This window comes from Dermacentor silvarum, chromosome 2 (assembly GCF_013339745.2).
Source record: "Dermacentor silvarum isolate Dsil-2018 chromosome 2, BIME_Dsil_1.4, whole genome shotgun sequence".
Taxonomy (NCBI): Eukaryota; Metazoa; Arthropoda; class Arachnida; order Ixodida; family Ixodidae; genus Dermacentor; species Dermacentor silvarum.
The window spans coordinates 223,969,360-223,983,537 of NC_051155.1; the positions used below are offsets into that span (position 1 = coordinate 223,969,360).

General features: G+C 47.2%; 1 protein-coding gene across 1 annotated transcript; it reads right to left on the bottom strand.

Moving 5' to 3' along the window:
• Positions 1-3,384: 3,384 nt before the first annotated feature.
• On the bottom strand, positions 3,385-7,569 carry LOC119442740 (uncharacterized). The gene is made up of 2 exons (XM_037707738.2): positions 7,386-7,569; positions 3,385-5,234 (listed from the first exon to the last, which is right to left on the bottom strand). The coding sequence occupies exons 1-2, from the start codon at positions 7,453-7,455 to the stop codon at positions 4,033-4,035; spliced, it is 1,272 nt and encodes a 423-aa protein (XP_037563666.1). The 5' UTR covers positions 7,456-7,569; the 3' UTR covers positions 3,385-4,032.
• Positions 7,570-14,178: the final 6,609 nt, after the last annotated feature.

The window sequence follows — 14,178 nt, forward strand, 5'->3', positions numbered from 1 at the left end:
CATCATTTCTTGAGTTCATTGCGTGGTCGTTGGCTTTGGACTTTGATTCAGTTTGCACGAGAGAAAGCTTCGCGTTAACCATCTTTCTTTAAGAAAGGGGCTTTGATTTTTAAAGGGGTAGGGGGTGGGATTAGGTAGGCGCGCGGTGAGCGCATACGTATGTACCAGTATTCACGGTTTGCCAACTATCATGCACCAAAAGTTAAAAATATGCAAACGCCATGTAGCTGGACAGAACCAAGGTAAGTTGTTTGCCGTCGCTTGGAGATACCCAGATTATTTTGTGCATTTTGTAATTACATAATTATTCTTAATTAATTACTCAACTTCTCAAATATTATAGTTAATGAAACGTGTCGGTGAGAAAATTGTAGAGCAGCATGACAAACTCCCGATACAGCTTTCTATTGCTCAATACGTGCTACATAAAAGTGTTTTGCTGAGCGTGAAAGAATCCCGCGAATAGACGCAAAATTGCCGCGCGACTGGCCGCTCGAGGCACTTTGCGTGTATTCGCGTGCAGCTTTCACGCACGAAAAAACACTTTTATGTAGCCCGTATCGAGCAGCAGAAGGCTGTATCGAGAATTTCTCATGTTGCTCTACAAATGTCTCATAGACACTTTTAATCCAATTATAATAATTGAAAAGTTTATTAATTAATTGACTAATTATCTAATGAGGCGGAATGCAAGAAGAAATTGAGTATATCCAAGCGACGGCAAACAAGATTACCTTGGTTCTGTCCAGCTACGTGGCATTTGCATATTTTTAAAGTTTGGCCCAAGTAAAGTGAAACACCTTGTGTACCCTATACTGATACGCCACTGGCCGGTACTTTCTACGGAAATACGCAATAAAATATCAAAGTACCCAAATATTCTTGCTGCAATCCACACACACTTTCAAGCGCATAATCGCTTTATTAAACTGTGCCTACATTCCTGGGCTTTGGCTTGTCTGCTTGGTCGTTTTGCCGGATAAAGTGGACCGATCCTGGAGATTGTGCGGTATAGTAAACTGTGATCCCGTAGAGATGGTGTAATGAAACACCTCTTTTCAGGGAAAAATAATGAGAAAGAAATAACAAAGACGGAAAAAAAATGTGTTCTTAGGTACCAAGAAACAAAATGCGGACCTTTCAACGCCAGCATACATAACTCTTGTCGACTCGTGCTCAAACGTCAAAGAGATCGCACGTGCCGTCAATACACAGAAAGGTAGTATACAGCCTAAGTATCGTTCTATACTGACTGGCCCCCATTCCAGAGCTTGTAGGACTTCGTTGTGCTCTTATCTACATTTCTGTTTGGCGCAGCACACGCTCGCAGTTTCAACAATGCATTGGCAGGTGTCCATCTCGATAGCGGAATAAACTGTGTTTGTCTTCCTCTGTTGTTAGGTGCATGTCAATTTGCCAGTGTACACTTTGCCACATGACAGCGGAACAGAAAAGGAAGCGCATGGCGAACGAGACAAAGGGAAGCTTATTTCTTCTTTTGTGTAACCAGGGCGCCACGTCCCTATTCCCGTTTGCACTGATAAGCTTCCACTTACTCGCCTTGCTTCCTGGTTTCTAGCCCTTGTCGTAATGGAATTCGTCACGACGGTATAGTGTGTTTTCCCTCCAAACTGATACCTTCGCTCTGAGGAATCTGTGACTGGTTTAAATATATTCTTGTTGATGGGGGCAGGAGCTCTGTTGCTCAGCGCTGCTCACCTGAGCCTTGACTCAGCAGTTGCTGGGCTTTTAGAAGAGGCTCCGTCACTATCCTTATTTCATAATAGCTTTTTTATTTTTTATTATAACCTCTTTGGTTGGCCGTTGCTGATACTGATTGCTTTTATTACGAAATACAAGTCTTTAAAACTAACAGATGACGTGCCTATTATGTGCAGTGACTACAGTCAGTTGAAGAATTTAGGCATATTAGCTAATGATGTAGGGGGCGCTACCGCTGTGAGCAATTCAGTGAGGAGCAAGCAAACTGGCGCAAATCCACAATGACCGTTATAAAAAATTATGTATTTATAGCTAAAGATATGTAGCGGCGCTGTGGACAGTTATTATAGGGAAGATAACATCGGACACTAGATGAACGTGAAAACGCTGAACCCTACGGTATCTGGAACCCACGCCCCAGATACCTCCAGACCCTACCTTACCGGTCAATGCAGCGAGCGTCGCGCGCTCGACTTCGCACTTCCTCACCTTTAGGCTTACTATTTTCTAAAGTGAACACCATGGCCAGATATATCATGCGGTATACTCCGGTCTTTGCGAAACCATCGAAGCTATAAGGAGCATCATTGGTCCGGTAATGTCTTGAGACGGAGACCATCTGAAAATGTCGGGCATGCAGCTTGTTTATCTCATGCCGCTAGTTTCTTCAGGTATTTTCACTGCACCCGCCTCCTTACAGTGTCCGCAGCCGTGGCAGAGGATTCATCCCCACTCTGCTTTGCAACCAATTCCTTTCATATATCTTCTCCCAAGAGATTTACTGTTGCTAGCTGCTACTTCGATCATGCAAGCGCGCACGGCTGAACTTATTGAGCAGGCTCTCAACCATGCTGCCAGCAAAACCCTCTATACCGTGAGGGCCCACAACAGGCACTACGCCCAGTATTTTCAACAATAGTGTTCTTTTCCTAGTATCTGTAGATGCATGCTAACCTCCCGTCATCTAAAGCTGCTGGAATGGTTTGGGGATTCAAGATGACCTCGAACATTTCCGTCTATACGCAGCATGGCGAACTTACGCGCTATAGAAGAAATATAGACTCCGTATACTTAAAAAAAAATCGCTTCGTTTCTCCTTCTTCTGGTCTGCCCTTCTCTCTTATATTTCCTGTTCCGCACAGTGGAATGTGTGCAAAAGTATGCAGGCGAGCGTCTTTTATTTCCAGTAAAGAGCTCTCCTGCGTGCTTCCTCATTCAAACAGCGAAAAATTTCCTCCAGCAGACTTGCGCGCAAACATATGCGATGTCGTAATAATTCAGTATTATGCGTTAGAGCCGGTTGTGCAATATACACCACGCCTTGCGTTTGTGTTGAGATAGGCAGGGCGTTGGTGGCAACCGTCCAACCGACAATACCATGCTCGCGCCGAAAGACATTATCGACGAAACAGCACCTCAGAAGTCTGAAAACCATGCGGACTGATCGAGCTATGCGCAGGCTCTTGCCTTGGGCCATCACACGTGTTTGCAGCTATACGAGGGATTGCCGGAATGGATTCATTACGCCCCATGTTATCATGAGTTTAATTACTGAATAACATAGGGTTTCTCGAGAAGCCCGCAACTACCAACGTTTGCAACTAGGTCCAAATAAACTAACCAATCATTGAAGGGATGCTCTTATGTAAGAAAAGACAGAAATGGCGCATAATGTTTTAATTTCAAAACAATGTTGATGACTATCGCATTTGCATCTTGTATATATGTGCTTTGCAAATGCCTGTAGTAGACCTACGTATTATATCTTGTTCAGCCTATGTACAAGCTGCCGGTCATTCCTTTGGCTTACAGAAGTATATATCGGCTCGATTTCCCGTTCTTTAAATTTTGATACAGCTGCCGGAAAGGTTGATCAGCATCACCTTTGAGTCGACTGCAAATATGACAACACGATAGTTCCCACGGGGCCCCGGCCACTGTTAAAAACAACACTCTTTGGTGTTCTAGATATAATGCAACTTGAGCACTATTTTAAGGAAAACAAAAGAAACAAGAGGTGGCCGAATGGACATTTCAGACCAGCATCTATTGTGGAGACTAGTCCGTGGGTCTTCATGTCAAAATTAGGCTATTGTGGGCGCTGGAATATATTGAAGAGATGCTATCTCTTGGAGTTCGCGGCCCTGTACATGGAACTAATATTTATCGTCGCGAAGCTGCTGTCCTCGCGAAATTGGAAAACCAACGTGAGGATCACTCTTTTGAAATTCGTTCTTCAGGTTAAACCTCAAAGCGGCCTGTATACTAGGCACTTGTTCTTTGCCTACCGTGCAGAAGGGTACGGGCTCGTCAACTATCGCGAGCCCTGCGTAAGTTTGACTGTATAGCGACGTTTATCATGTCGGTGCCGAGGAAAAAATCGGTGGCCACGAGGTTGGCGCAGCGCCACCAGTTCTCCCTGAACCAACGCGTCACGTGCGAGTTCACATCCTGCGCCATCTTGCGATTGCTCTTGAGAAAAGGCAGCTGCGCCGTCGTCTGCGCCATGGCGGACGTGGGCGTGCCGAACGTCGGCTCGCACACCTTTTCGTCCAGAAAGCTTTGCAGCGTCGACAGGTCCTTCGTGTTTGCCCAAAGGTGCTTGACGCCCAAGCCGGTGAACTCGACGCCCGGGCCGTGGTACGGGTGATTGTAGCACAGCAGCACCTTCGGGCCAAGGGACGCGCCGTCCCGGCAGCCGTCCAGGATGTCGGCGAGAGGAATCCTCGTCGCGTTGCGGAACAGCAGCAAGCCCCGCAGTTCTTCGGTGATGAGCTGCACGAGGCGGACGTGGTTCTCGTGCGGTTGCGGGTCTCGCTTCCGGAATCCCGTCGTGAAGCGGTGAAAGTCCAGCAGCACGGGCTCCCCGGTCTCCTCGACGAACTGGCGCACCTGCCTCAGCACGTCGCGCACGGTGAGCTGTCCCTTGATGAGGTCGTGCGTGATCCAGAACTCGCCGCGGCTCTCCTGGACCCGCAGGTCGAGCGAGCGGATGCCGTACAGCAGCTGGTTCAGTATGGTCTCCTCCTGGTTGAGCAGGAAGTGGTCGAAGATGGTCACGTGGTCCGGCGAGGAGGTGTCGTACATGGCGGAGTTGTGCGTGCCCGGCACGAAGAGGTCGACGAAGCGCAGGTGGCCCAGCTCGCGGCAGTGCTGTCGCATCCAGCGAGGTCGCGCCCTCAGGCAGGACGTCGAGGCCACGGGGCTTTCGGGAGTCGAGAGGACAGCCCAGAAGCCCAGACACTCGTCGGTCGTCAGACTGGTCCAGTTGAAGCGAGGGAAGGGCACAGCCGTCGTGTGTCGTCCGTCGCGGCCCGTGGCACGGTACGACTCGAGCGGATTCCAGCTGACGTTGTGCGCCGCCACGTGGGGGTCGGTGTTGAAGAGGTGCACCGAAGCGACGTCCTGAAGGTTCGGGGGCAGGCCGTACCAGTTGAGCTCCAGGAGTCTGTATTTACCGTCCTGCTTCTTCGACGCGGCAGTCAGGTAGACTCCCCAGGTGCGCCGCTCTCCTGCAGGTAAAAGTTCGTGTTTTTTGTTTTTTTTTTTTGTTAGCTAGGTATAGGACGTCATACAGTTGGCTGCTGAGGATTCTTCCTCACGGTAACGCAGATAACGAAATAATACTTTTACTTAGAACGCAGCAAAGTGAAGCGATGGAAATGACAAACAAATAAAATTCTCACTGTGTATTAAGAACAACAGCAAACAAAACACATTTACAAGATGAAGAAAAGCAAAAAAAAAAAAAAAAAACAATAAAGAGTAATACGTAGACACAGGAGTCCCAGGTATGCACGAGCCATGCACGCTCTATACGCGAGCATCTCTGTTGCCTTGCACTCGTGCTGAGAAAGTTCGGATCAGTATACGGACAACAAAGCAGAAGAAAACAAAATTGAAATTCCGTGTGCGTGGTTTCCCAGCGTCCTTGGCTCCTCGCGAGAAACGTATCGCGCTCGCGTCTGTGTTACCCTGACTAAAAAACACAGTTTCGCGCTTATTGCCAACACCACCGCCACGTTTGCTCGATAACATCGCGATACCGTTGGGGTTCTTTTCCGTTTATATCGGCATTCCGACATAGATAGACAACCACCTAATGTCTTCTTGAAAGAAGACAGCCAAGCGGTGTCAGCAAAAGGTTAGTAATTAATGCTAGGTGTTTCAAAGTATACGATTCTCCTCCCTTTAAATTCCGCGCACACATTTTAAAACCATGCAATTAGCAGTCGCACCTCGAGCTCAATTTTGTCTTTCAATTCTCAAGGCGAACTTTATTGAACGGACTTCGCTAATCGCACACCAAGCGTGCACGAATGTGTGACGCCGCGTGCACAGCAGATCTCTCTGAATGCTCCACACGTTTTACTTCAAACTGCCACGAAGTTGTGTTGGCGTCTCCGCTCTCCTGATGTTCTGTACAAAGGACGTGTTTATAATACGCTCGCACTTTTTCTATAAGCGCCTCGGAATGTATACGCAGCCGTGCGGTGTGGTTTCCGCGCATTTTTTTTTCCTCGAACGTTTGCAATTAGGAAACCAGACACGCACTGCTTGCTAGGCGCGCTGGCTCGTATACGCGCAATCGGTCTGCAAACGCTGCCAGTTAACGGTCTCCATTTAAAATAGCGCTGCACTTCCCCGATATACTGAGCAGGTAAGAGTGGTTGCCACGTCATTTAGGCGCACCTTATAATACGAGGCATATTAATCAAATTCTTGAGGTGTAGGCGCGCGTTTCAGGTTCACGCTCATACCGTTCCTGCGTTCGTATAAACGCTTTCTGCGATGTCTGCTCCTAAACCGTATCGCCATCATTAAACCAAGCACGCGCTGTAGAACGCGAGGATTCACTGGAATAATTGGCGCGAGGACATAGTGGAAACCACACGATGGTACCTTTCCATCGGTAGCGATCGATCTACCGGGCCGATAGTTGCACACGATTGCCACATCGTGTGACACAGGTGCGCAACACAAGATCTCGTCGCGATGTGTCTTTAGGCGGCGATGGTTGAGGATCGCGCTGTCGCTACGTTCATGTGGTTTCGTTGTGTTCAAAGTTTGCCGTCAGTATAAACGAGACACAGCTTCCAGACATGATCGACTTATTACATTTACATCAATTTGTTATACTAACGAGGGCACGAGGTGATCGTTTAGATGATTGGTGTTTCCTAAGCACTGACAATCGCGTAGCAGTGTGACGCAGCAAATTATAAGCGCAAAGAGATGATGATGAAGTTAAAAAAAAACACAATCGAAAAAAGAAATCAAGCTTTCCTGTCCACTCGATTTCTTTTCGCCTCTGTCTCTTCCTGTTTAATTGCTGTGTTGTTTTTTTTTTGTTTTTTTGAGCTGACAGTGCGTCAGTAACTATCATATACTGCATCGTTCGACGCGTAAGCGGGAGACACGTGGTACGACGCGGCGTATACGACACTACCTGCAGCGCCTCCGGCAAACGGCTTGTTTGACTGTTACGACCTGTTGCGATCTGTTGGAACTTGCTCGAGACTCGTTAGATGCCGTCGTTGGTGCCAATATAAACGCACGCCGGAATCGTTCCCCGCCTCAAGTGCTCGAATACAAGTTCGACACTTCGTGACACATTCACGCATATACAGAGACGGCAGTATACGCATATGGCTGCTGCTCACCATGCTCTTCTTGTGCGGAGACAGCGCCGGCGGCGAGCCAGAGCAGGGGGAGCAGGGAGACGCGTCGCATGGTGCTCGGAGCGGTTTTCCTCGCTGCCACCACCAGATAAGCGTCGCGCGCGCGCGCGCGCTTTCCCAGAAGCGACCTCGTCACGCAAGCGCGATTAATCGCCCGCACGCGATGAGGCGCCCAGAGCGCGCGAGAGAGACGACGCGATCGCTCTTTTTTGTTTCGTTTTATCTCGTTTATCCCCCCCTTACCCCTCTTGGATCGGGTGAAGCGTGCCCTCACGTTCTTCCGGCACTCGTCCACGTTCTCGTGCGCGCCTTGTAACAGACGCGCGACAACAGCAGGAAAAAATGAAAGAAGACAGATCCATCGGGGGTCGGCGTGGCGATAAGCCGATTGAACGAGTGAGGTTTGAAAACGAGAAGGACGCCGCCCTCTGAGCCACTCATTAGGGGATTTAATTGCAAGATTGCCCGTTTCTCGGCAACACTGTAGAGGTGGCATTCTCACATGCGCGAAGGTGGTGTCGTGTTTTTCTGACGTTCTTTATTAGTGAACTAGCTTGAATGTGGTTTCGTCTGAATGATGAGATTACAAGCGATCGAGCTTCTCACATTTACAGTCTGTAGCAGGCAATACGTCTTGTAATATACTTCTATGCCACCACGCTTGCTCACGCTCAATAAAAAAAAAAAATTGCGTAGCTTGCAATGGAGGCGCAATGCTGAAGAGACAGCGGAGCTGATGGGCACTATAGCTAGTCCTGGCTTTTTGGCTAGGCTAAGCACTAGCAAGTAATCCCCAGCATTTCCCGGAATTTATTGATTATTGATCAGTTATTGATTAGCTATTGATTGGCTATCGATTGCCTATTGATGACTGACTAAGCTTAAGTAGTCCTAACCATGCTTAGCTAGACTTAGCCAGGTTCAGCTTCGCTAGTTCACAGTGCCATTGCACTTGGGCCCTTTCTGCACTGCCGCCAGGATCGGCCCACATTTCTTCGGGCGACGGACGGACTAACGGCCGGCTTAAACAGCTCCGCGGTTAAAAGAAGGAAAGAGAGCGAAAACAAAAATAAATTGATGATGCAAGGAAGAAATAAAGAAAGCCAAAGACAGGACACGACGAACAGGCATGCAGAAAAGCAAACGCACTGCGCATTAGGTTATGGTTAAGATGCATATTCAACCAATAAGGCTTCTGCTAGGGCTAGTTGGCATGGCATCCTTCTGTTGACTGCGCTATACTGTTTTACGAAGGACAAAAAAAGAAAGGACAGGCGCACATTTGCGCACATGTGTGTCAGTCCCCCCCTCTTTTTTTTTTTCGTCCTTTGTAAAACAGTATAGCGCAGTCAATAGAAGGATGCATATTCAAGGTTGCACAAAGTATAGACTCTTAACAATTTAGAATCACAACCATTGTTACCACATATTCTTGCTTCATTGATAATTTCGATCGTGGCTCGGCTATAGCTTAAGTTTTATATTTCAACTAACATTCACCCCTTTTCGCGAAAACTCGCGCCCTAACGTTTGCAGTGAAGCACAACGACACGCGAATTCAATAGAACGGTTATTGCGGGACAGACGCATTCCTGTTCCGGTAACGGCGTCCAGGGAAGTGCGATCGTCTTTGCCAGATGCGGCAGTGAATGGTCGCGCAGGAGAACGCGCAAAATGCAAGAGGACAATGTGCCACACTCATTTTCAATCAATTCGAACACCACGCGCGTCTTGTCTTTCTCGCCGAGTTCGTTCGACACGCGAAGCAGCAGCATGCGTCTCGCGCAAGGGATTCCTTGCGCAAGAGCTCTTCGTAACCAGGAAAAAAAAAAGAAGCCCACTTATCGGGAACGCTTCAAACTTGCAGCGACGTGTCCACAACCGGTGCAATTGCGATGCGTGAGCTATTATCGGTACACTTCGGCAATCACGTGTGCACGGCCCTGGGTGCGTTTTTTTTTTCGTTTTTTTTTTTTTGGCACGCAACCTTGGAATAACCCAAACCTTTATGTAACAAGATAGTGAGTGCGATAGATAAGACTGTCCTTGCACGAATACAAAACTTTATCCCCGCTTTTCTGGCATCGAAGTCGTATACTTTCCAGCTTCCGGTAGCAAACAGCAGCGAAAGTTGAAAGGCCAAGCTTTGTTGACGGATGATATACTGCCTCTCCAGTGCTCGGTACATGTAGCGTGTGGGCCATTATAAAGGAAACACCCGATTGGTGAAAGGACAATTTACCTGCAACAATTGTTCCAAGAGAACCTTCTGTGGGTCACTTTTCTGCAACAAGAAAAGTGACCTACAGAAGGTATTATATAACCAGGCGGCTATGTATAAAAAAGTGTGCATACCTTCAGATCTTACATTAGCTGTTATTCGATTGCGGAATACTAACTGTACGCACACTGGAGTGACGAACGCATATCATATATGCGTAGAAGAACTTTTCATTACATGTTTGTATCCACTGAGAATAAGACAAGATTCGCTTTTATAAGCCCAGAATCTAGTAAATCCAGGTGCACGATACGAAGCCTGGGGAGCGGGGGATGTAATCCCTTCGACTACGGTGTCCCTCATATTTATTTATTTTAATTTTTGATAAATACTGTCAGCCTTATTGCACAGGCTGTTACAGGAAATGGGTTATGAAGTGCACACAGAAGCACACATGGTAAACATATTTGCACAACGCAACAACAACAAACAACACGTACAACAATTGAATAATTAAGCTTCGTTAACAGAAAAACGTACGTCAAATGGCGACAAGATATACAGGCGGTCACTATCATGCTTACCAAACATGCAAATAAAGCAGTACATATCACTTTTCTTACTATATGAGGAAGTACGACTCCACTTTCACCAGAACGTTGTTTACAGTAAAGAGTCCGTTTCGACAACATCCCGGGGAAACACATTCAATATCTCTATAGATCTAGTAACAAAGAAGAATTTGGATGTGTCGCACCGTGTGGCATACGGCCTCAGGGGCTTATCATGTCAGTTTCTACTGGTATGACGATGGGGTGTTTTCAAATGCTCGTGTTTATCTATGCTGATAACAATTGTGATAAAGCATGAAAAGAAACTTCATTGCAGCCATTCGTTGCTGACAAACAAAAGTAGGCATTCCTGCTACATTTCGAAGAGCACTCACGCTATCGTGGCGATAATACTTGGAATAAGGTAACAGGAGTGCCTTATTTTGGATGCTTTCCAACCTATCTCCAAGGTATACCTGATGAGGGTTCCAAGCTATACTAGCGCACTCAAGAATTAATCGCACTAATGTTTTGTAGGCTGTTAGCTTGACAGGAGCAGGTGCCGCAGCCAACTTCCTTCGCGATGAAACCCTAGTGTTCTGAACGCTTTCGGGCATATATTCTCCATGTGAATCTCCGACAATATAGCGTACGTGTAATGGTTATACGTGAATATGTTATAGCGTCTGTTCGTTTTATATCAGATCCCATCAATTTATAATCAAATGGTACCAACGGCTTCTTATGGCTCATACTCATCTAATTTGTTTTATTGATGTTAAGTTCCGTACCCCACGTATTACACCAGCGAGCGATTTTATCTATAGTGACGAGTTTAGTCGCTTCTGGTCAACGTTGCTTCTGGTCATCTGTATCGCGTACACGGGTGCACGCCACGTGATCGTCGGCAAATAACCGCACATTTACGCCATCCTCAACGCAAGCAGGGATCGGTGTTAGGCTGACACCGATCCCTGCTGTACACCTGAGTACACATCAAGCAAATCTGATTGAATATTATTAATGGTGACGAAGTGCGTACGATTCGGCTGATAGGCAGTAATCCATGCTATTAATTTTGAGTCTTATACCAATGGACCTAGGCTTCTCAATTAGTTTGGAATGTACGACGCCTTCGAGAAATCAATAAATATAGCATCAATTTGGAATCGGGAATTCATTGCCGAAGCGAAATCTTTTGCTATCTCTAAAAGTTGGGTTACTGTCGGTAGTCATTTTCTGAAGTCGTGTTGCATTGGGTATGACAGTTTATTCTGTATACGTCATGACTGCGTTGGTCAGGATATGCTCCATCAGTTTGAAACATTAACTTGTTTGGGCCGATATCGGCCGGTATTTTTCTACAAGCGTTTTTTTTCGTTTGCATGAATATGGGTCACGTTTGTGCATAACCAGTCGGCAGGAAGGATAGCTATTCTGAGTGAATCGGTAAAAAATTACTCAATCTCCCGGTAAAGGGAACCATGTGTGGATGCGAAGCAGCGCGGAGATGGTTAGCTTGAGCGGGAGATGGTTTCGCGGCAGCGGCCCGCGCGCTCATCGCGGCGCTGCACAGGAGAGAGAATGAGGCGCGCGCGCTCCGTCATTTTCATACCGCGGAACTACCGTGGCGCCCCCAGCGGAGTATGCAGCTGTCGCACCACCTGTCGTGCGCGCCCCTCCTGATTCCTAGAGGAGAGAAAGGGGGAGAGCGTAGGAGAGGAGACAGAGGGGGAGGGGACGCGCATGCGCTGTGGGGGTGTGGCACGCGGGCGCCCCTCCGTACAGTAGAGGATTCCTAGAGGGGAGAAAGGGGTGAGCGTAGGAGAGGAGAGAGAGGTGAGGGGACGCGCATGCGCTGTGGGGGTGTGGGACGCCGCGGGACGCAGGACGGACAAAGCTCCCGCCATAAGCTGCTTCGCATCTAATAATGTGCAAGAAGGGAGTTAACTGTTGCGCATATCGCATACCGTCGGCGTAATCGAGCGAATGAGCACAACGAAAGATGAAAGCGAACGCGGATCGGGTAATGAAAGACGCGAGGAGGAAAGCGGAGGAGGAGGCTGCAGCGGAACCGTGAGACGGAAAGCGGAGGAGGGTTCGCCTAAAGGGTGAAAAGCGTAGTGCGGCGACGATAGCTACGAGGTGGCGCCAGAGTAGCTAGCGTAGTCTTGTAGATTTTGTCGTCGGCGGCTGCTGGGAATCTCGCCCACGCGTCACCCACGCGCTGGCTCTCGCGATCTCCAGATTAGTGAGTCAGTCGCGCCACACTTCGCACGAGACAGATTATCCTTGCCAGCCATTATATCGTGAAATGAAAACACGTGTAGAGCTGCGCTCAAATTTAGGGAGTATCCTAACAGTCCGTAAATTTTTCGTATATGTTATCGAGACCCGGCGCCTTTTTTGTATCGATTTGTAAAAGTACTACGACTTGAACACATCTGTCTCTGTTGCAACAATTTCTGGCATAAAGACATCACCCTTAGCCAAAGGCGTACGTATAGGAGATGAACGTGTGAACACAGATTGAAAATAACTGTTGAACGTATATATAATGAATTCATTTGTGACTACTGACTCGGCAATTTCTAGTCTACTAACACTGCCCTACTTATCACAAAGTGCCTGAAGTGACGTAAAGAATGCTTCGCATTAAAATGCCATCGACTTACAGGAGATGGCTGAATGCCACGAGATGCACAGCTTCAGTTGAAAGAGAGAATTGAGGCTTGTAAATGATGGGGCAGTATTCTAAAAGGAGTTATTTTTTTAGCGCCTAAGCTCTTCACTACCGCAGATTGCGCCAGAAATGAATTTATGGGGCCGCGAGACCGCACTTTGGGGCCATTAGATTCCTCTCTTCAATCCCCTCCAACAATTTCTTTATTTTACAGCTAAGCGGCTAGCCTCTAGTTGGTCGGGATTTTTCGCGCCGTGCTCACACAAAAACCGGCACCTGGTAAAGAGGTTTGTGTTTGAGTTTCCGCGTAATATACGAGTAGAATTATGTTTTCTCGCATATTCGAATTACTATCCGATGCTATCATATCTGCAGGTTGTGTGTAAGTCGTACTTTACGAATTGTCTGACGCATTTTACTTGGAGAAATTCAATTAGTTCAATAAGGCACTTGTGCTAGGCGGAGGGCCTACAAGAATGAGGATATATGCTCTGCTAACGGTACCGCCACCTAGCGGTCGCGGCCACTCAAGACAGCCCTCAAACAGCAAAAGGGCTTTGTATTTCAGAACTTCGATGCGAGTTAGTTGGTTCATGATCTTGAAGCAAACTGACCAGCGCGAAGAAAACGAGACGAAAGACGAGGAACACGAAAAAAAAAAAAAACAACGCTCGTCTGTGGTTCTTCGTGTTCCTCGTCTTTCGTCTCGTTTTCTTCGCGCTGGTCAAAGCTTGCTTAAAGATCATGAACCAACTAACTCGCACCAAAGTACTGCTAAGTCAAATTTCTTCTATCAGCGCTCGTCTGCGTTTCTTCGTGTTCCTCGTCTTTCGTCTCGTTTTCTTCGCGCTGGTTTAAATTTGCCTTGTCTTTCAGTTTCCGCGTAACAGATTTATGTTTTCTCGTACATTCCAATAACAATCCGAAGCTATCATGTCTGCAGCTTGTGTGTAAGTCGTACTTTACGCATTTTCTGACGCAATTTGCTTTCAAACATTAATTTAGTTTAATAAGGCACTTGTTCTTGGCATAAGGGCTCAAAGAATGAGGATGTATGCTACATTTCCGCACACGTCAGCGTTTTCACAGCGGTTGTCTGTGGTCGTCGAGTAGGATCTGTTCATGTTTGCTTGTACGCGCTGACACCATGCTTGTTAATTCAGTTAGTAAGCGAACGTGTGCAAGTTTATACAGCCGATAAAACTACTATCCTTACTCCGTATAGCTATCTACTAATTTGCTATCGCAATTGACGCTTCGCCTTTCGGGCGAAACTGCGACTTCTTACTCTTTACGAGGAAGCTTTACACTCTAAAAAAG